The 23,492-nt window shown below is 41.0% G+C and overlaps 1 protein-coding gene across 17 annotated transcripts in view; it reads right to left on the bottom strand.

Moving 5' to 3' along the window:
* ULK4 (unc-51 like kinase 4) overlaps positions 1-13,366 on the bottom strand; it is a 735,705-nt gene extending 722,339 nt beyond the window's left edge. For 8 of the 17 annotated variants that reach the window (XR_012129585.1, XM_073232501.1, XM_073232497.1 and 5 more), the window contains exons 1-5: positions 13,196-13,365; positions 8,225-8,418; positions 6,545-6,644; positions 4,554-4,693; positions 2,053-2,215 (exon numbers count right to left, since the gene is read on the bottom strand). Coding sequence is in view for 13 of the 17 variants with exons in the window: in XM_073232501.1 (XP_073088602.1) it covers positions 2,053-2,215; positions 4,554-4,693; positions 6,545-6,644; positions 8,225-8,362 (541 nt within the window). In the remaining 4 variants the exon portion in view is untranslated. Of the gene's footprint in view, positions 1-2,052; positions 2,216-4,553; positions 4,694-6,544; positions 6,645-8,224; positions 8,419-13,195 lie in introns of all 17 variants that reach the window. The other 9 variants (XR_012129584.1, XR_012129583.1, XM_073232499.1 and 6 more) reach the window with 3 other exon arrangements.
* Positions 13,367-23,492: the final 10,126 nt, after the last annotated feature.

Raw genomic sequence — 23,492 nt, 5'->3', positions numbered from 1 at the left:
TCAGACTTTGGAAATCCATCTGAGTTTGAGGTGTGGCCCATTATTTTTTTCAAATTAACAATTTAATTAGTCAAAGAAAAGAACTTTTTATTAAAATATTTTTATTAGGATAGGTTAAGTTAAACAACATTAACAACCCAAAATTCCACCAGCTTTATGTATTACAAACTATCCAGTACAGGTCAGCCAAGGGAATCTGATCCTCAGCCACTCAAAGACCGAGGCCAACAAAGGCTCCATCTCAATGTATGCTTCCTCAGTCACCAAGACAGGGGAAAGAATGTAGCAAATTGCACACTGGCTTTTAAAATTCCCACCTAGAAGTGATTTCGGTCACTTCTGCTCACACTTCGTTAGCTTTGGCAAGGGGAAGATGCACGGCAGGGATGGGAACCATGTATCCAGAAGAACAGTATTTAGTGAACAGCACTAAAGTGTGCCTCAGATACTCTATACACAATTTAGTATTACACAGAAATACCAAATTCTAGAGCTAGGAAGTCCCCTTGTTTACTGATGAGAGAAACTGGAGTCCAGAGAGGTACCCTATGCCCCCTAAGTCACAGCCGGACAGTTGCAGAGCACTCACCAAAACCCAGAGTCCTTGGTTCTTTCTCCACTCTACCGAAAAGCTTCCCATCTGCCAGTGAGAATGTTTTTTCCATGAAATGAGTAATCACCAATCACTTGGAAAACAAAATCCCACTGAGGAAACTTTCCAGCAAATTGTATCCCCAGGACCTATTAGAACCAAATCAGCAGCCTTACATGTCCCAACATTTTGAAGTTCTATGTTACACTTTTGCCCTGCTGTCACGTTTCATACACACACTCATTTGACAAACACTTACAGAGGGCCTATTTGCCTTCCCTTTGCCAAATACTGAGAAAGCAAAAATAAGACCCACAGGGTGCCCCACATTTAAAAGGGGATTAATACTTGTTAAATGGGAATGTCTGTCTTCACCAACTAGAAATGTAAGTTCAGTGAGTTCAGGGATATTTGCCTCTTTGTTCACATCCACATCCATATTCCCAGCACCTAGAAAATGCCTAAATTTTTGTTGAATAATAAATAAATGCACTAATGAACAAATGAATTATAAAGTCCTTATCTTCACAATAAGAAATGACAAACAAAAAATAATTACACATGTTAAATGTAATGACAGAGATATACAGATTATAAAAGTAATAGAAGAACCAACTATCAGGGGACAAAGCTTTGAGACTGCTGAATCCAGAAAAGAAGAGCAGAAGGGGAAGCACATTCCCAGAAAACAGAACAGCAAGGAAAAGGGTACAGCAGTGAGCAACCACTTGCCATGCACAGAAACCGCGAGGGCAGGAGGCACTGCTGCAGCATAAAGCAAGGGCAGGGGAATGCAGGCAATGAGAACTGTTAGTCTGGGCCTCAGACACCAAGACAGGATGAACCAGATGATGATTTTATCATACAAAATATCTGGGAGAGAAAGGGAGTGAGCTCGTTTGACCACAATGCATGCACACTGGATCCAAAGGGAAGAGAAAGGGAAAGAAGGTGGAACGGAAATATCCCAGATTGCCTTGCAGTGTAACAAAGGGTCTGCAAAGGTCGCCAGCAATCCCAAAAGCAACATCAGCTACATAGGTCTCTCAGGAGTGGGCCTGCCTCAGTATTCCCACCATGCTGGGGGTGGGGGAGGAAGAGGGACTTTGTCAGTTATGGTCCCTATTGTGGAAGAATCATGAAGCACATTCTCATAGCTGCCACAGGAACAGAGGGTACAGCAGGAAGCAAGACAAAACCCTCATCCTTTATGTTCTAATGAGAGGTCAGTGACATAGAGAACTAAGGATAAAGTACAGGATTTGTTAGAGGTTCCTCATGCCTTATACAGCATTAGATCCACACAGAAAATTTTGAGCCATGGACAGAGCCATCTCTATATCAGACTTCTCCCGGTCATTATTATTTGCAACACATTATTTGACTGGCAAAATAAAAGGTCAACATTATCTCCTAAACTTATGACTTAGGAGACCCACAACTTTAAGCTCTCCACATACCTTGGACTCTACTTTTCATGTTTCTCTTCAGTACATTTTCCCCACTATCACCTCCTTCTTCCTCTGCTGCCACCAAAGCAAAGAACTCTTCCAAATTTTCACCTTCCACTTTTGCAAAGCAAAAATTACTGAATTTCAATGTGCCAGGCCCCTCCAGGAGTATCTATGAAAATATAAAATGTGTCCAGAAACCAATTTCATTTGCATTTTCATCAGTAGCTCTTAGAATCTTACCAAAGAATTTTCAGCATTGGCTTTCTTGCTTCATCCCAACTCAGAAAATTAAATGCTTACTATTTTTTCAAAAAGAAGCTAAATAAAAATAAATCCAAAATTTTAACAGTAAGAAATATCCAATTGTCTGTTCTCAGATGGACACAATAAGCACATGATATAACCACAGAGGGAAACTGCAGGCTTTTGGGAAAGAGAAAGAACAATGTCTATGGAACTATCTGTGCTTGCCAATCGCAGTGACAGCCAGAAGGGGATTTGAACTCCCACCTGCCTGAGGTGCTGTTTATTCAGGGGGTCAAAACTAGAGTTTTTAAGTTAGAGATCTATATTTGAGTCCTAGGTCCACCAATTACTGGCAGAGTTTACTTAACCTTTCTAAATAAATCTCAGTCTCTTCACCTGTAAAATGGGAGAAGTAATACTTAACTCTTCATAATGTTGTAAAGATTAACTAAGGTTATGTATGCAAAGGGCTTTTAACAGTAACTAGCATTTGACAAGTGCTTAAGTTAGCTAATATAATTTGTGGTTAGACGTTATTCTGTCGATTGTTGAAACCATACCAGTGTTTAAAAATATTTCTGGGCAGTTGCAAAGGGTTAGGTGGATTTTTTTAAAGCCATTCAAAGTTTACCTTCAATTTCTAGTCACAAATACTAAGGCTGTCTGTTCATCTACACAGTGACTTTTAAACTTTTTTTGGTACCAGAATTCCCTGGAGGATTCAAGAAAAGGTACTAGTTAGTCCCTATCCCCAGTGTTTCTGATTCAAGAGGTCTGGGGCTGGGCCCAAGGACCTGGTGTTTCCAACTAGCACCAAGTGCTGCTGGTGAAGCAAAGCCACTCTGAGAACCACCAGGAGGAGCCAACAGGTCTCCTTCCAAGTCATGAATAGTCTAGGCCTTGAGGCTAGGAAGCCTTCGTCCTGACTACTGAACTCTGCAGCCACCAACAGTACCTAAACAAAAGGTGTGGGTATGCGCCAAAAAAACCTCATTTACAGAAGCAGACAGACATCCTGCTCAACACTGCCAACCCCTGTTCTACAGAAAAAGTTCAATCTGAAATCAGCCCGAGTTTCCCAGTTACAAATAGGTGACCAGACCTCATTAAGCAACTCCCACTCAGGGGCTGACACACCATGAGAGCCTCTGTGCCAAATCCCAGCCTCTATGCTTTTGTACAGGCCTGAGCAGCTAAGAGTGGTTTTCACATTTCTAATTGGTTAAAAATTTCTAATTGGTTGAAAAACATCAAAAAAAATAAAATTTCTTGACACGTGAAAATTGTATGAAATTGACATTTCGGTGTCTATAAAGTTTAATTGAAACAAAGCCACACTCCTGCATTTGTATATTGTCTTAGATGCTTTCAGAGCTATAACCATAGTTAAGTGGTTGTAGAAATATATGAATACTTCAAATAAGTACTTCTATATTATGTAGAGTTTTTATTGGATTTTTTAAAAGTTTATGTTCTCATACAAATAGCCTACAATAACAATGTTTAACAAGGAAATAGTCAACTTTTCATTTCCCTGTGTATACATTAACAAAAGGAGCAACTCAGACTAGTAACAAGTACAATCCCTAAGTATACGTACTTATTAATAAATACCATTAATTGAGAGCATACTACCTACCAGAAAGCTTCCTAGAAACTTAACCTAAATATAATATGTAATCCTCACAATCACCCTTAAAATTATATCCCCATCAAAGACAAAGAAACTAAGGGGGAGAAAGAGATAAAGAGTAACCACTCCAGGCTCACACAATTTCTAAATGTCAGTATTAATTGCAATTCCAAAGCTAAGCAGGTTTCCTGACTCTACTACACTGAAGCACATTTGGTTATGGATCATTAGTGTTACCAAAAAAGATGACACTTGATCACCTTATCAGGAATCATACATACAAAGCTAAGAATGCCATTAAGCTAAAATTATGGCTCATAATCAGGTACTATAATTTAAAAGCTTAGTTTTCTTTTATAGCTCTACTGAGTTCACCAATCACAATATATCTCAGCAGCAATAATAATTACCCAAAGAACTCTGAAAGGAGAAGAGACTTCACATTCTAAAAGCTACTTTAACAGGTAATTAAAATATGGTACTATATATTTCTTTTTATTTAATAAACATCAACTTAAAATTTCAAGGTATTCTGTATCAAAATTTTATCTAAAAATAAAAACACCTTTGAGAAAGCACTATAAATTATGACACAAGCAGTTAGGAAATCAAAACTTTCATGAGTTACCTTTTGAGGAGAAATGTCACAAAAGAGAATGCCAAGTTGATGAAGATGATGTAAACCAGTAATCAAGTCAATCCCAAATTCTCTCACAACATCTTCTGGGAGGCTTTCATCTTGAGCAATAACCATTTCCAAGGAACCACCTGCAAGTTGGTTAAAATCACCCACTTTAAGACTCTATAGCATCTTACTATGCTGATGGACAGTGACTGCAATGGGGCGTGGGAGTGGACTTGATAATATGAGTGAATGTAGTAACTACAGTGTTGTTCATGCGAAACCTTCACAAGATTGTATATCAATGGTAACTTAATAAAAAATAATAATAAATTAAAATATAGTTTAATTTTGGCACAAAAATAGAAAGATAAAAAAAATCACCCACTCATTACATAGTGCCTCTGGGAGTTTCCATGCTGGGAGATATTGAGCATTAAAAAATGATCAGATTAGTACACCTGGACAGTCTGGCAGGGGGAACACATGTGAATGAACACAGAGGTTCAAGCATCCTAACAAATCTGTGTCCACGTTCCAGAGTCAGCTTCCAGAGAATAACTGCTTAATCTGAAAAAAAGAGGCAATAAGTGAACAGGTGGGTTGAAGGGAGAATCACCCCAGTGCTGTGATTTCCCCACTCTACATCCCTCAGGAACTGAACTGCTGCCAAAACTAGTAATACTGGTAAATACTAACCCAAATTATGCATATTAATCACATTATGGAAAGCATAGCCACTTTTTCTCGTGCAAAGGTAGCTCACATTCTGCAAAGTACTGCATGGTAAAAAAGATGATGCCTTTCTTTAACAGACTATCACTCCTAGTGTGCACCAGTGATTAAATAAAAGGTCAAAGCAAATGCACGGAAATTCCACTTCCATACCCTTCCAAGTTCGCGATAACATCTCTACTGCCTAAATGCCAGAAACAAACATTTTTTTTAAAGGATCAAGATTGCAACAGGAGCCAAGTTCCAAGAAAGTTAAGTCTTAGCTAGCATGTGAAAGTTCAAATAGAATTACTGTGCTGAAGATGGTAGTTATTTGGAGTTTTGTTTATTTTGTTTTGGTGGGTGAAGAATCACTCTAAACATAGACATAAATTAGAGTTAGGCTCTGAAAATGGTCAGGGGTAAGAAATAACAGCTGAAGCAAAAAGTAATAGAGGGAAAATCCATTAATCACCTCAACAGTGTGTATATCATGAAAGTAATTAAATCACAGTTCCTTCCTATTGATTCAGAAAAATAAGATGCAAGTTATTATTCCAAATAAGCTCCTTCATGATACAATTTTATAAATTATAAGTGCCAAAAGGTAAGACTCATAAAGCTAGAATACCAATACATCTTGATATTTAATGATCTTTTATTATTACTCAATGTGTAAATACAAGTACACTAACAGTGCTGCTTACACATTTTTTCCCTGAAGACACTGAAACTAAAAGGCCAGATAGTATCTGTGTATTTCGTTGCCTTATTCCCTGTATATGGTCCTAGAAGGTTGTATCAAGGAAGAGCTGTAACATATGTCATCTCTAATTACCATTATAGGTGCTGGTATGTGTTGGGTCATCCATGTACTTTTCCACATTACTGAAGTCTTTATAAAGAACAAGTATCCTTTTCATAAACATAAAAAGTTTATAAACTAATTAGTTAACTAACAATTAGTTGACCCAAAGTACTTTGTTTTTACTGTATGGGAAAACTTGTTTGATGAACTAATCACTAAAAATACTTCTACATTTTTATGTAGGTGATGTAGTAATATTTTATACCAAAGTTAACCTCAAATTGAATTTTACATGTCTTCCTCTTACCAAACATCTTTGTTCTGCTCCCTTCCCTAAATTCCACTGAGCAAAGATGTTCAAGTTAACAGTCAATAGTATCAATTCTACTTGTATTTGCAAAAGAAAAAAAAAATAACAAAGCCTACATCTTATGTTTTCAAAACTACATTGACAGCACTTCTTATTCACTCTTACCTGTGCAGAGTTCCACTACTAGCCAGAGATGATTGCTGGTTTCATACCATTCATGAAAAGTTACAATATTCTTGTGTTTAATTTCATGGGTGAGACGGACCTAAAAGGACACAGCAATCACTCTAAAAAAACAGAGTTCTTAAAACCTTTGCATCTAGTAAGAAACACCTAAATACACAATTGAAGAAAAATGGAGGAGAAAAGACTGTTATTTTTTTTGTGGAATCCTATACAGACATTAAAAATGATGGTTATGAAGGCTGGTAACAGGGAAAAATGCTAATTTAATGTGTAATCTTAAAAAAACAAGCTTGTGCAATATAGTTTTATCCATTAGTATAACCACAACATTGCAAAAGAAATACTCATAGGTATATTCAGAAGGTATATATCAAAATAGCTGCTGTTTTAAGCAGAATTACTGAATTCTTTCTACTTTTTTTCTATTTTCTATATTGATTACACACCACTTTCAGTATCAAGAAAAAAGAAATAGTTTCAAAGGAAAAAAATTACTAAGCAAAAATAATCTAAAAGCTCAATAACACAATAATAAATTGTGTAAAAACTGACCAACTATTAGGCCAACATTAAAATGTTTATTTAATTTTATAACAACATGGAAAAATGATAGTGTTACAAAGTTAACTGAAAAAAGCAAACAAAATACCATTAAAATATATAATTTTTAATTCATATTAAAAAGGACTAAAGAAACAAAACCAAGACAGAACAGTGATTGCCTTCAGGTAATACAATGCTACTGTTTTTCTTCTATCCAGTTTTCTATAGTGTCCAAATTTCCTATAATGATGACATATTGCTTTTATATTACCGAAAAGAACTCTCAAATGTCTTTTTTAAAATATTCTTAGTGAATCTTAATATAAATTCACCTAGATTAATAAAAAAAGTCATTACAATGAACACACTGATCTTAAAATGTACATTTCCATTAGAACATTCTTATCCTTATGCACAAAAGCAAAAGTGAATTCAAAACTCAGTAATAAAGATGCAAAAGTGTGTCAGTTAAGATGTTCAAACGTACAGAATGACTGACACACCAACAGTGAGCCCTAAGGTAAACTATGGACTTCAGGTGATTATGCATGATGTGTCAAATATCCCTTCCCTTCCAGTTTGCTGTGAATCTAAAACTAGTCTAAAAAAATACTTCATAAAAAAGTCCTGGAGACGGTGACGATTGCACAGCAATATGAATATACTTAATATCACTGAACTGTACACTTAATAATGGTTAAGAAGGTAAACTTTATGTTATGTGTGTTTCACCACAATGAAAAAAAAAGTTGGAGAAAGGAAAACTAGGAGCCTGGCTGTGAAGTGGCACAGCCATCAAACCCCTGTCACTCTCAACTAACGCCCTTCCTTTGGAAAGTTACATAAAATTTCAAAGTAAATGATCTAATATAAAATATATTTTCCCTGACATGAAGAAACTAAAAACAAAACACTCAAGTTGCTAATTACTTGGTATGTTTATTAGTCATTACTAAGGATTGGTGACAGTAAACAGAAGGTCACCCATTCCAGATGGAAAAGAAAACATGGCATTTGCTACAGTGAGGTCAATGGTTTCTAAAGTTTACACACTACTTATTCTACCTGATCATAGATCTCTCCTTTCCTGGAGGGAGGGAAACATACTAGACTTACCCAATTGGTTATTTCAGGCCTTTTGCACTTATCAGTACAAAGAATAGCTACAAAATTGATTGTTCCCTTACGTCGCCCTTTATAGACAACAGTCTTGCTTCCTCTGCCAATCTCCTCATACAAAATGAAGTTTTCCATCACTAGATTGACTTCTCACATGCAACGGAATGACAGTCTAATAGCATCTCTAGCTCCTAGAAAGTAAACAAAAATTACATTTATAAATGCAGGCTAGTTGCACGATTAATTATGCTAGGATCTTTAATATGTAAATAAATCTAGTAATTCTATAAATTCAGAAAAGTCACCTGTGTTAAATACTATTGTGTTTTTTGTAGGGTGAAAACAACTAAAGGAAAATTTAAAAAACAATTCACAAACCAATAATCAACTTCTCATCAACAAGTTCTTAACAGAAATAAGGAAAATGACAGCTATTTACAACATATGTAACAAAACCAGGGAATCCATGAGATTTAGCCAATGTATCTTTTTTTAAGTATCATTATGCAGTCTTATCTTGGTTTCAAGTATTCAACACAATGGTTCAACAGTTACCCACATTATTTAATCCTCACTCCCACTAGAGCAGTTCTATGTCAACACAAGGAAAATGTTAAAGAATCATTGACTATATTCTCCATGCTGTACTACTATCCCATGACCAACTTATATTATGATTGAGAATTCTTGTGCCCCTTTATTCCTCTCACCCTACCCACCCACCCATTGCAACCCCTCCCCCATGGTAACCACCAGTCGCTTCTTCTCAGTGTATATGAGTCTACTGCACTTTTCAGCCAAGGTTTTTTTTTTTGTTTTTTTTTTTTGAGGAGAGCAAGTGAGAGGCTTTTATTTAGAGATAAAGTGAGAGAACAGAGCTCCTGGCTTAGGCCAGGAGGGGACAAGAGAGTCCCCTCAGCCAAAGTATTTTGATACCTTTCTTATTTTCTCTCTTACAGTGGCACACACATTGTGTCAACATCTATGCCTAAACTAAACTTCAGAAAAATTACAAGCAAATGAGACAATGTATATGAAAATACTTTATAAACAAATATAGCATGATACTATTTTCATCTACTCCAAAGAGATTGTAAGAATCAGTTCACATCCTACTCCAAGACAGGGTCAGCAATACTAGTTCCTGGGCCAAATCTAGCCTGTGGCCTGTTTTCACAAATAAAGTTTGAAACAGTCATACCCACTCATTTATATACTGTCTAAGGATGCTTTCAGGCTACAGTGGCAGCACTGAGTAATTGCGACAGAGACCCTGTGGCCTGCACACACTCTAAAATATTTACTCTCTGGCCCTTTACAGAAAAAATTTGCCAACTCCTGTTTTAAATGAAGAACTTTTTTTCATCAACCACTTGGTTGTCTAGAATATAAGCAAGTAAGAGTTCATTTTCTTGGCCAACAAAATCCCCTAATTTTCATGAGTGAATATGATTTGATGCAGTCCTTTATCAGACGAGATTTTATTTAGAATTGAAGTAAAATAGTGGATTCAATATCTAATGACATACTTAACAACAATATAATCAAAGTATTTACTCAACTAAAAATACATTTTATCTTTCAAATTGGCATCTCTTTGGGAGGATTATACATGGTAGATTATAGGAAACTTCCCAGACAGTATACGTGCAGTACGATATCCACTTTATAGACCACTTGTGTTTTTATTGGTAGCCAATAAGCCAGCCCCTATAGCAAAAACCCCTTGAAACAGAGAATGTAAAACAGCACTAAGTAAATGGGTAGATAGTTTCTTTTTGGCAGATGAAAACATCTGGAATTAAATAGTGCTTATGACTTTGTGAATACACTAAAAAATTAATGAATTGCACCTTTTAAAGGGGGGAATTTTATAGTATGTGAATTATACCTGAATTTTTTTTATTGAGATAATTGATATGAAACATTGTGTAAGTTTAAGGTATACAATGTGTTGATTTGACACATTTACATATTGTAATATTATCAAGAGAGCATTAACACCTCTATGTTAAATATTTTTGGCAAAAACATTTAAAATCTAATCCTTTAGCAACTGAAGTATATAATACATTATTGTTGACTATAATCACTATAATACACATTAGAGCTCCAGAACTTATTCATCTTTTGTTTTAGAACATATAAAAACAGGCAGAAGTATGCCCTGTCCTGGTATAGGGAACCAGTAATTTAAGAATCTAGGAATAATGCCACAGTGCCCGCAAGCTGGCCTCTGAGAGCCAGACGCCAACCCACACTAGAAAGGATATATAATATAAAGGATAGAGGCCTCAGAATCTGCACCTCAACCATAAGATAATTACTGCTGTCAACAATTCAGTTACGTGGGATTATATACCTGAAGAATTCCTAGGATTCAATAATGAAACCAACACAACAAGTAAAGAGGTAAGGGCGTTTTAATCTGTTTCCTGTACCCATCCTTAAGCTCTACTCCAGCATTTAGCTAGAGTCTTGTCCCAGCAAGCACAATCTGCCTCAGTCTATTTCATCTGACAGATCCAACTCAGATCAAGCCCAGGTATGCTCACCCTCTGAAACACTGTGATTTGTCCTGCTGTGAAGCCCAGTCTTGATCCTGACATTTCAGACTCATTCCCTTTTTCTTGCAGGACCACTTTAAAGTGTCAAGTGGGCAACACACAAGAAGATGACATTATCCCATTATAAATCTATATCATTAGACATGTAAGTGTGGGCTGAGTTAAAACTCGTATTACTTCATTCAACAGCCTTTGACAGGAACGTTTTAAATTTAATTCATGAAACATGTCAATAAATACTACGTTCTTTCCAAAAATAAGAATCTAGAATAATTCTATGATTCCATATTCCAATGAAATTAAAAATTACTGCAAAATGGCAAAAAATCTATAAAAATTTATAGGTAGTAATTACATTTAATTATTTGGATTATAAACTTGGTATCTAGATCAAATCAGAAGAAATAAGACTACTGAGAGATATTTTTTAATTCAAAGTAGAAAAGATCTGGAGAAATTTTAATTTAAATCAGAGGAAACCCAGAAAAGGCACAGATAGTATTTTCTTTAAATGAACAGTTTTTACTAAGTTCCTTTTATATTCCTCTCCTCTCTAAAACCCATTCATTAAAAAGAACCAATCTTGACTCCTAAGCTGCCAACATGTATCCTTACAGAAGTAATTATGTGGCAAGAGGTCAACAATACATAATATGTAATATAAGGAAAATAAGATAAAACTGTCAATGTTAAGGTGGAGAAGCTATGATGCATTAAAAAAAGAGACATTAATTAAACGTTTACAAGTTGGCTACATGGGAATACATCAGGATACCATGGTGAAGAAATTTTTTATGTAAGATAAATAGCTGATACCTTGAAAACAAGGTTTTAGATCACAAGACAAAAAATCAAATAAAACCTAAAATTTTGAATTTGACTCAGGCCATATTCGTTTCCTCAGTCTTTTACCAAGTAGCAGAATCTGTACACTCAGCCTGAAATTAACAAAATGCTTCAATTATAAAGTCTCTTAGATAAGAGGGGTTTATTACCTTCAGCACTTCCCCTCTCTGTTTCCTTGGAGTAAAATAAGAATTAGACCTGCTGATCTTCTAAGTTACTATTCAAGTTTTAAAATTTATGATTTTTAAATTCTTTTGACTCAGCCCAAGGACATTTCTCACCTTAGACTACCTAATACTCATTTTTTTTAATTTTGTAACCTCTTAAATTGTAAAATAAAACAGAAATACAGAAAACACCACTAAGTAAATGTACAGTTTAATGAATTATTCTAAGAGGGGCAGCCTTGTCTTCATCATCCAGGTCACAAATAGCACTTTGCTAGCCACCCCAGAAGCCCCTCTCTGAACCTACTGCAGTCCCAGCCCCTCCTACTCCCCAAAAGCAATCACTCTCCTGATTCTCATAGGCATTACTTGCTTGCCTTTCTTTATAATGTTCTCACCAAAGTGCACCCAGATACCACAGTTTATTCTTCCACACTTTCTAAAACTGTGGCACGTCTTTTAAGTCTCTTAATCTGCAGGTTCACCTAGGTAACATCTGAGAAGCCAGGAGTCAGAGCAAATCACACTAACGAGCAAAGGAGCCGTTGTAGTTACAGGAGGCAGGGCCTACATTCAAAAAAATTGAAATAGACCAGGTGTTCGGGTTGCACTGGCAACCACCAGCACCCGCCCCTCCATTACCACACCTCCAGATCATTAACTCTCCCGCGAGCAGCACCGACACCACCTGGAAACTCCCCAAACCAAGTTAGTCACACTCTGGAAGCGGGGCCCAGCAGCCGGTGGTCTGCCTTGTCCTCCAGATGCCCGCTCTGCTTTGCGAGCCACAGGCCAAGTCACCCTTTCACAGGGCGTAACAGGTGCTCCTTCGCGGCGCACTTTACAAGCCGAACTAACTACAGGCTTTGAGCTTGTCCTGCCCTCCCAAGGGCCGGCTGTCAGTCGCTACGTAAGACCCTCGCCACCCCGAGAGGCTCGTGGCCAGCGAGCCGGTGGCTTTCCCCGCCTCTCTACAACCACGGACATCGGTCCCCGCGGCCGGCTCGGAACCCGGCAGGCGTCGCCAGGGCTTTAAGACGTGAAACTCTTTATCTGGGGCGTCCGTAAAGCGCATCTCCCGAAATTTAGAGCCCCGGCGCCCCGAATCCCGTCTGCACCCAATTCCTCGATGAGGTGAGGGGTCCTATGTGCTCTGAACCAAAGCCCGAAAAGTTGTGTAAGGTTTTTAGTTTAACCCGAGCACAAAGCAGAGCCCAAAGAGAGAAGCAGACACGGAGGAGCTGCGGCGGGGACCGGCTCGGCTGACGGAGAGAGGGAGAGTGGGTGGGCGGTGCCCCTCAAGGCCTGCAGACCTCCTCCCCGCCTCCCCCCCAATGAAGAAGACACGAACCAAACTCGTGACCACTAAAACCGCCATTCCAACTCACCAGATAGCAGGGGGTGGGGGAGAAGCCGCGAGGGCGCAGGACTGCTACCTCGACTGAGCGCGGCTCGACCCCCACTTCTTGGATGGGTCCACTGGCCAAAGCCAGGGGAGAAGCAATAGAGCAAGGGCGGAGGCGCGGACACACTGCAAGGCCCTGCGCGACAAGCCCCCCTCTGCGTTTGGATTCGCCCAGGCCGTCTCCAGGGTAGCACGCAGAACGCCGGAAGGAGTGAAGGGCTCTGAATGGCTGAGAAGTTTGGATTCCTATTGGCTGCGGCCCGGAAATAGGAGCCGTAACAGCGCAACAGTCTAGCTTAATTCGCCGGGGGAAGCAGGTCTTAGGCGATGGAGGGGATCTACTTGGCCAGTAGCCAGGGGCTCCTCCTAGTTTTCCATCCATCCTTTTTTTCTGAACTCCCTCTGTAGCTCTTGTAGACATGGCTACATAGCCTGAGAAACTAATGACTCAAAAGCCGGATCCTCGGGTTCTTCACCCCGTAGAAAAGAAATGGATATTTTCCTCCATGTGATAAACACGGACCCGATTCTCTGTTCTTGAGCTGATTTTTTGTGACTTACAAAGCTCCACGCCTTCAAATTCTAAGCACCCGACACAACACCAGCTTCCCTCCTCTTCCTTACATTCAAGTTAGCACAGGTTTTCTCAAACTTTAGCATCAGAATCACCTGGAGCCCTTGATTAAACATATTTCTGGGCCCCAACCACGCAACTTCTGATTTTGTAGGTCTGGGTGTCTTGCCAATGGGTTTCAGCCCCAGGAAGGTTCACGATGGATTCAGTGAGACGGAGGAATGACAATGGAACGTTCTTGGCGTGAAAGGATTTTATTACCCGGTTTTGTTCTCGCTGCCATAGATGGAGCACTAGAATTACATCTGTATCCAAGAGTCTACAGGTCTGTAATCCTCTTCCTCTCTGCTTCCGCCCAGAGCACTGGGCAGAGCTCTTTATATAGTGACTCAGTCAATAATAGCTTATTGCCTAGGGTGTGGAAGCAGTACCTTAGCAGTAGGCAGTTACATCATCAAGTAGTTTAGGTTCAGGTGAGGATCCTGGCCATAGAAACTTCCATTTTCCCCACACTTGAATACCACTTAGCAAGCCATACCTGCTAAGAAAGTTAAAATTTTGTGCACATGTGCATCCTTATGGTTAGAAAGTACCCGGGTTTGATTAGATTGTCAAAGATGCCAGGACCCAAAAATGCTTAAGAACTGCTGTGTCTTGTCTAAGGGTTTAAGCCCTAGGCAAGTTCACTGTGGATAGTGTGAGACTGAAAAGTGACAATGGAACATTCTTGGGGTGAAAGGGTTTATACCCAGCCTTATTCACACAGTGGTAGGTTGAGCACTAGAATCACATCTGCATTCAGCAGTCTGCAGGTCTGTCATCCTCCTTTGTCTCTGCCTCCACCCAGAACACTGGGCAGAGCTCTGTATACGGAGATTCAGTTAATAATAGCTTATTGCCTATAGGTGTGGAAGGAGTAGCCTAGCAGTAGGCCAAATTTATCATCAAGTAGTTTAGGGCCAGGTGAGGATGCTGGCCATAGAAACTTCGAATTTCCTCAAATACTGCTATAGACAATTTTAAGATAATGTAACAAACACAAGCTATAGAGAGAGCATGAATCTGGCTCAGAGACCACCACTAGTCCACAGGTTAAACTTTGACAGGTGTCTTGCCAATGGGTTTCAGCCCCAGGTAAGTTTGCTATGGATTTAATGTGAACAAGAAATTGACAGCAAAACGTTCTTTGGATTGAAAGGGTTTATTACCCGGCTTATTCTCCCAGTGGTAGGTTGAGCAATAGCGTTTCTGCCTTTGCCCAGAGCACTGGGCCAAGCTCTCCATATAGTGCAATAATAGCTTATTGTCTAAAGGTGTGGAAGTGGTAGCCTAGTAACAGGCCAGTTACACCACCAGGTGGTTAAGTTCAGTGAGGATCCTGGCCATAGGAACCCCAACTTCCCCACACTCCACCCCTGCAGGATTCTCACCTTACAATCTCCACACTTTCAATCTTCCACAGGGGTCCCTGTGCGAGAAAGCTCTCAGAGCACTGTAACCAGATTCCACAATAGCAACAGAGGATAACAACAACTTAAAGATAATAACAAAAATTAAGACACAACAAGATTATGATGCAGGTAACAAAAATTATAATAATGCTCAAGTCAGAGGAGGTTCCTAATAACAAAAATTATAGTTATCCTCAAGTGAGAAGAAGTTCCCAATCCACAAAGATTTTAGGGTTGATAAGACATGTTTTAATGACACCGATATAGGCAGATCTTGTCCATCAGGTAGGATGCATGCAAGAGAGTGGTCCTGGGATAGGACTGTAACAGGAAGGGGGTCCCGTACAGGTCTAGTATACCATACCTTTACTCCTTTCCCTATGGGGGTTGCTGAAGGGTCTATATATAGTGCTACTGGAGGTGCATGCGCAGGACATAATGATACAACAAAACTCCAGTAAGATGCTTCTTCCTTCTGGCCCTTCAGGATATACTACTGTGACCTTTGGTGGCCACTCTGCTGTTATTCCAGGAATACACAGGAGGCAAGCTTCCAGACCTTGTCCCCAAGGCACCAGGAGAGCCAGCCATCATTGGTCCATGTGTTGAAAGTTCCAAGTCCATGTCCACTCAATGCAGTCTCCAGGGTTCAGTACAGGTGATGCTGGCAGCAAGATATTATTCTAGTGGCCAAACCTTGGATTCAGTGATTCTTCCTTGGTTTGTACTTGCAGTAATATAGGGGAGGCAGCCATATGTGTTAGCATATCTACAGGGCTCAGGCCTCCATTTCGGGGTCTCTCATTCAAACACCATACAACGGTTCATAATCGGACAAACCATCCCCCCAGACTATTTGTATCTGACTTTAGTGTGGATTTTAACTAGCCATTGTGCTTCTATCATGCCTGCTGCAGTAGGATTGTATGGCACATGAATCTTCCATTTGATTCTCAGCTATCGCACCCATGCTTACAGTGTATGTCCAGTAAAATGGGTGCCCTGATTACTCTCAGGTACCTGTGATCAGCCATAGGCTTCAAAGACATGCTCCAGGCCTATTTTGGTCATCTTCTGGTCTGGACAACTGGTAGGAAAAGCAACCAGAAGTCCAGTAGTTGTTTACACACAAGTAGGGCATACCAATATCCTTCTGACACAGGTAGAGTCCCAATAAGGTCTAGCTGCCACCTGACAAGGGGTATAGGCCCCTTAGCTATTGTTCAATGTTGCTGTGGAACTCGGTGTAAGTCTCTTGGGAGCATAAAACACACTCCTGCCGGGCTCTACTAACTTCTTCAAAGGTCAAAGGAAAGGCCCCACTGACGGGTTACAGCACACCTTGCCTTTTGCCCCGCATGCAACAAACGCTGATGTAACCATTGGGCTATATAAGAGGCAGACTTTCCTTCTAACCAACGTATCTGGGCCAATTTATCTGCCTCATCATTTCCTGGGGATGCCAGTGGCAAATGACCTGTCACATGGTATACTGTAATTATTTTGGTCTAACCGCAGGCCCATAAGTCTTGCCATTATTCTTGCCCCCAATGGGGTCGGTAACCAACCAGCCAGTTGGCATGGTACCAGGTTGGTAGCCATAGGGTCAAGCCCCAATAGACACCGAAGCTGTCAGTGCAGACAACTACAGGGGAGGGCTCCTGTCTGATCACAAGCCACATGGCCTGCAACCCTGCCCATTGGCTGCTCTTCCCCTCACCATCTTCCATCCATATTATCTTAGTCTTAGGATGGAAAGCTATAGCCCTCCATTTTGGGGGCTGCCACAGCTAGAGCCGTCTGTGTGCCATGCATCTTCAGGCATAGGGGCTCCTCCCTTCCGATAGGGACTCTCTGCTACTAATGGTTCAAAAGCAAGTTCTTCCTGCTTTTCACTAGTATATATCACTGGCCCCAATAAATGTTGGAGTTCTTCACTCAAGGGGCTACTAGAGAGGGCTCTATGCTGCTGTAGGTAAGCACCCCACTTGGACAGTGTGGACGTTTGTGCCACACCACTCCTTGGTTTTTGGGTCCAGTCTCATACCCACCCCAAGATGGGATAGGTATTTATTACTTTTATCAGGGCCATTGCAGTGATGGATTCTGTAGCCAGCAAGGCATAATACATGGCAGCCAGTTGCTTTTCTATCAAAGTGTATCATACCTCTGCTCCTTTCCACAGTTGTGACAAGAATCCAATAAGTTGGCAAATTTGTTCAAGCCACTGCCAGAGACCCCAGCCATAACCATCTTCAATTACATGAACATGCAGCTCACAGGACATTGATGGGTCTATCATACTCAAGGCCTGTACTGCCTTGACTGCCCATTTTGCTGTAGTAAAGGCAGATGCACATGTCTCATTCCTGTCCCACCTGATGGACTTTTGTACCAACTGGTATAAAGGCCAGCAGAATTTGTGCCAAGTGTGGTATAAACACTCTCCAGTAGCCTAGAAGACCCAAAAAGTCCTGCAGCAATGCTACAGTTGTAGGAATGGGAAAGGCCTGGACTTTATGTATAACTGCTTCTGGTATAACTGGTCTTACCAACCAGACAACTCCCAAGAATTTAACAGACAAACGGCATCCCTGAACCTTGGTACTGTTCACAGCCCATCCTTTCTCCTGTAGATGTTGCAGCAGTCTAGGTGGTACACCTTCTAGATTTGAAAGAGAATCGGATGTGAGCATGACATCATCAATATAATTGTACAGCTACACTGTTGCCGGTTTCGCCCATGTAGCCAAGTACTGGGCTACAAGTCCATGACAGATGGAGCTGTGGAGGTATCCCTGTGGAAGGACAGTGAAAGTCCATTGCCATCCTTCACACGTGAAGGCAAACTGTTCCTGACTTTCCTGCTCAATGTCAATGGAAAAAAAGGCATTAGCAAGTTCTACCACATAATGGTATGTTCCTAGTTCATGGCTGAGGATATCCATCAGATCTGCAATAGAGGGGATGGCAAGATGCATAGGGGTTATGACTTTATTCAATTCTCTGTAATCCACAGTCATACGCCAGGAGCCATCAGGCTTTTTTACTGGCCACACTGGGGAATTGAAAGGACTATGGGTGGGCTTTATAATACCCACCTTTTCCAGCTCCTGGAGAGTTTCTCCAATCTCTTTATGCCCTCCAGGCAGTTTGTATTGTTTGGTATTAATCATCCACTGAGGCACAGGCAAAGCTATGGGTGGGTGACTAGCATGTCCCCTCAGAACTGCCTTCACCACACATACCCTCAGTCTGAACTCACCTGCAGTGGTCTGCAATCATAGACCCTGCAGGATATCAATCCCCAAAATATACTCAGGGATTCGAGATATATACATCGTATAATCTTTTGGGGGTAGATGCCCTATTCCCAAAGGGATTTGGGCCTACTTCACTCTGATAGCCTTCCTCCCGTATCCATCTATGATAGTGGGGGTCTTGGGGAACCACTCAGGGTTACCATGAATCAGTGAACATTCAGCCCCTGTGTCCACCAGAGCCAGGACATGTTGTATGTTCACTGGGACCAATGGATAGCTATTTCAACATATAGCCTCTGTTCCCCCCCCCCCCCAGTCCCTCAGGACAGGTACCTCGACCTTCTGCTCTGTCAAACCGTGTTTCCCAATCATCTTCCTATGTGGGCTTGAGTGAGGTTGGCTTGTTCTCCATCAGGAAGTCTTGCAAACACACAGGCTGGACTTGTGGCTCTGTCTCTGACCTCTGCCTCTTTGGTCTTAATAGCTTGAACTGCTGCTCTGGTTTCAGCTGTTGCCATAGCTCCAGTAAGATTCTATTTGGCTTCCAATCGAATTTTCTTTCATCTGCTCCTGCCTATATTAAATCAACCCATATCTGGATCCTCGTAACCTTCAAGGGGTCCTTTAAATTCTTCTTGTGAGTAGCAGACCTCATTTCTTTCCATGTTCTCATTGCTTCACACTCTCCTAAGTCTGCTACTGTACAGGTAACCTCGCTCATGGGCTGCCCTAACTGAGGGGAAAGAATGGCCACTAGAGACCCAAAGAGGGATGTAGGAGCCGTTTGAAGCACAATATTTCTCATCCCAGTAGTATAAATCTCTTCATCTGGGCCATAATTCTCTGGACTATAGATGGCATTTCTTATGCCTAGCTCTTGTAGCACCTGCTGGAGTTCAGCATACATCTTCCATCTAACAGGAGAGGATGGTAGATCACCCAGATTGGGGCACACAGCACGAAGTGCAGCCATAAGCCAATCAAGGAGGGAGTGACTCCCTGGGGTCTGAAGTGCGTTTTGTAATCACTGCCTCAAGGCACACTGCACCATCAGGGAAGTCAGCTTTTCCAACTCTGTTCACAACCAAACAATTCCATCCACCCCTAAGTCCCACAGACGCAGGAGCCAAACTGATAGTGACTCCAAACTGGGAGCCCGAATCCACCAGCTGCCCCTGAGTATAGGGGCAGAGCATAGAGTGCTCCACGACCTGGGAAGAGGGCTGCTCCTCTCCTTGGGGAACTTTCAGCTGCTGGGTTTTTATTTTCTTTACAACCACTGGACATGCTTTTAATATAGGAGGATTAAGTTCCTCAGGCACCACCCATTCATCCTTCCCCAGCTCCTCCATTTCCGGGGCTGATGGCATCTTTCTCTCCCCTCCTCCAAGTGCCTCCTCTGCTACAACCCTTAACTTTTTTTCCATGCCGCACAGCAATGCCAGCTCAGTCCTCAGCAGCTCTCTTAACTTCACCTCAGTGCTTCGCAGCTGGCGTTCTTATGCCACATCCGCCTGTGCTTTCCTTGGGCGTTCGTCTTTTTCCTTGATGGCCTTTTCCTCCTTCAGAGCAACTGGCAGTGCTGCCATCTCATTCTTTAAGGAATCTTTTACGTCTTCAATGGCACCTCGCTGCTGCCATTTTCGTGCTGCCTCCTCTCACATCAGTGCCATTTCCTTCTTCAGGGAATCCATAGCAGTTTTCAGCTCGTGTTCTAGTGCCACCATTTCTTGGGTCTTTTTCAGGAGCACATCCTTCTTTTCTGTAGACTTTTTTAATACTGTGAGAAGCAGCCACCTCACAGTCCTTGCTGCCTCATGGGCACACTGTCTCTCAAAAGGCCTACTTACTATACCAAGGGCTAGCCTTACTTCCTCAGGTATTACCTCCACTTGCCTCCAGTCCTGGGGTGGGATTCAGTCCTCTAGGAGGCAAGCCATCTGGGCCCACATACCCATTGGGGGACAATCCACTGCCTCCCCATTCACAGGGCAGACCCCTTAAGCACCCATCCCTTAAGGGCAGCCTGTCTTTATCCTTGGTCACAATGAACCCTGCCAAATTCACCAATTATCTTGCCAATGGGTTTCAGCCTCCAGGAAGTTCGCTATGGATTCAGTGTGACCAAAGAAATGACAGTATAATGTTTGTTGGGTGTGAAAGGGTTTATTACCCAGCTTGTTCTCCTGGTGGTACATTGAGTACTAGCATCTCTGACTCCACCCTGAGCACTGGGCCAAGCTCTCTATATAGTGCAGTAATAGCTTATTGCCTATGGGTATGAAAGCAGTAGCCTAGCAACAGGTCAGTTACATCATCAAGTGGTTTAAGTTCAGTGAGGATCCTGGCCAAAGGGACCCCAACTTCCCCACCATAGGTCACAGGGAAGGCTACAGTACCACACAGAGAAAACAAGTAGTGACTCTATAGCATCTTACTACAATAATAGACAGTGATTGCAGTGGGCAGGTGAGTACTTGATAATATGGGTGAATGCTTAAACCACAATGTTGTTTATATTAAACCTTCCTAAGATTGTATATCAGTGATACTTTAAATAAATAAATAATCTCTTCTTTGAGCCACACTGTGAGTTCCTTCTTTGAGCAAACCACTGCATTAGACACTACAGAGAAAAAAAGTATTTACTAGTTATTATTTTCATGCAAAGAAGTATACAAAATAATTAATGGAAAGTTAGCAAAAAAAATTTCTTTAAGGAAAGGTGTGGGGAAATGGAAGCTCCTTCAGCCAGGATCATCACCTGATCCTAAACTACTTGATGACATACTTGGCCTGATGCTAGGCTCCTGCTTCCACCCCCTTGGCAATAAGCTATTAGTGGCTGAGTCACTACATAAAGAGCTCCATTGGGTGCTCTGGGTGGAGGCAGAGATGGAGGTGGGTTACAGACATGATTCTAGTCCTTGACCTACTCCCATGAGAATAAAGCTGGGTAGAAACCCTTTTACCCCAAGAATGCTCCGTTGTCATTCCTCAGTCTCACTGAATCCATAGTGAAGTTTCCAAGGGTTGAAACCCTCAGGCAAGAAAAAAGGAAAAACAAACTAAGATAATTCACTTGGATCCTGGAGAGAAGTTAGAACAAAAACACACATTTCAAAGGCTCTGAAGGACTGTAAATGCTCAGGATGGGGTCCTATTCTGGCTGCTATTAGAAAAGCATAACCCATAAATCTTCATTAAGTACAAAAAGTTAAAGCAAACCATTTAGTCAGGAAAAATCTGTTCCTGAAAGAAGTGCATCCCCTGGGTCTTCCAAGTGTGTGTGCATTGCTGTGCACTTGTAAGTATTCTTGAGTTCTTAGGCTGACTCCTTTTCATGTTCCCTCTGTATAAGCAGATAGCATCAAGTCAAAGTTGATTCAATAATACTGGCTCTGCAGGAATGGATATGCTTCAGGGTGAGGCTTTCAGAACAGAGGACTGGCAGAGTTCCCATGGACCCTACCTAGGTCACAGATTTTTAAAGGGAGAAGAGTTATAAATCCATACTGATCCACTCTGGCAAATTCCTGGAGTGTCACTCTTCCATAGAGCTGGTTAAGTATGCAGCCCCATGCTGAAGGAGAAGTTCATATACTCTGGGACACCTGGGGGCCTAAGGACAATGCCCCACTTCTACCTACAAGGGAGCCAAACAGGACACTTTGGAAAGGCTGGAATAGTCCTCACAAAATAATTTGGATTTACAATTCAAGATGAGGAACTGATCAGGTGAATTTACCATGCAGGCTCCCAAAACCTCACTGAGATGACTGAACTGACATTTAAACCGTAATGGCACTTAAGAACAAGGAAGGGAGCCATCATGAGATGGAAAGTCTGAGGCATTTCTGGAACACAGAAAACACTTGGCTTCAGATAAGCAGAAAACCCAGGACAGAAATAACCCCAACTCAGCCCCTAACATTTGAGTACTGTGGCCTTTAATCCTCATCTTTGTTAGATTAGAGGAATCTCCATTACCCTGCCAACTGAGCTCACAACTCTGGGCAGTGTTTCTGTAAGTTGGCTTCTGCCCTCAAGATTGTACTTAGAAATGCTTTCTAAATGACATGAGCAAAGGGCCAGAGCGGTGGAAAATGAGAATGCCTATGAAATATGAGGTCTTTCCAGCCAAGAATGGTGGCAGCAGCTAGAGGTCTATTCTTTGGTGAAAAGGTTGGAGAGTTCCTTGTTGGGAAGAGAACTTTGCCCATGAGAAAACACTGACCTCTGGCAGCGGGGGAGGCCTCCCAATAGAATAACTAGCTCAGTGCCTTACCACCACAAAGTGAAGGGTTCTAACCCGGGATCCCCCCCAAACGTGTCATACATGCCGAGTGAGCCTTTCAGTGCCCTACACTTGCATGTGAACATATAGCCAGAAGTATCAGGGTGCATGCAGAAAGACTCTCGCATGAAAGACAAACATGGCAATAAGCAAACTAATAAAAGTAACCCAAAGGAAATGAAAACAATGCAGGAAGCAGACTAAAACTTGTGAATTATAATTAATATCTTTATAGATATAAGAAGGAATAGTACCTATAGTTTGCATTTTATTTTTTCTTTAATCCAAGAGATATTTAAAAGTTGAGGTTTTTTTTGTTTTTAATTAATAACTGCATAGATTTTGTTGTTGTGTTAGGTAAGAGGAATTTATTGAGATTTCTTTTGTGGCCTAATAAATGGTTAATACTTTTAAATGTTCCACTTACAGTTTGGAAAGAAGATTTTATTCACTGACATGTTTAAATCTTCCAAATCCTCTTTTTATGTTGCATTGTCCTGCTTTCTCTGTCAGTTCTTGAAAAAGGTGTTTTGAATTTACTCATTTTGGGTGTGGATTTGCCAAATATTTGTGGTTGCCTTCAGTTCAAAGACAGTGAGCTTAGAAAAAAATGACATAATGATCCAGATGGATTTAGAAGAAAAGCAATATTAAAGATAAAAACAGAAATGAGGCGGAGCCAAGATGATGGCGTG

Source organism: Manis javanica, chromosome 3 (genome assembly GCF_040802235.1).
Source record: "Manis javanica isolate MJ-LG chromosome 3, MJ_LKY, whole genome shotgun sequence".
Lineage (NCBI taxonomy): Eukaryota > Metazoa > Chordata > Mammalia > Pholidota > Manidae > Manis > Manis javanica.
The sequence above is the reverse complement of the archived record's forward strand: the minus strand, read 5'-3'. Positions and strand labels throughout refer to the sequence as shown.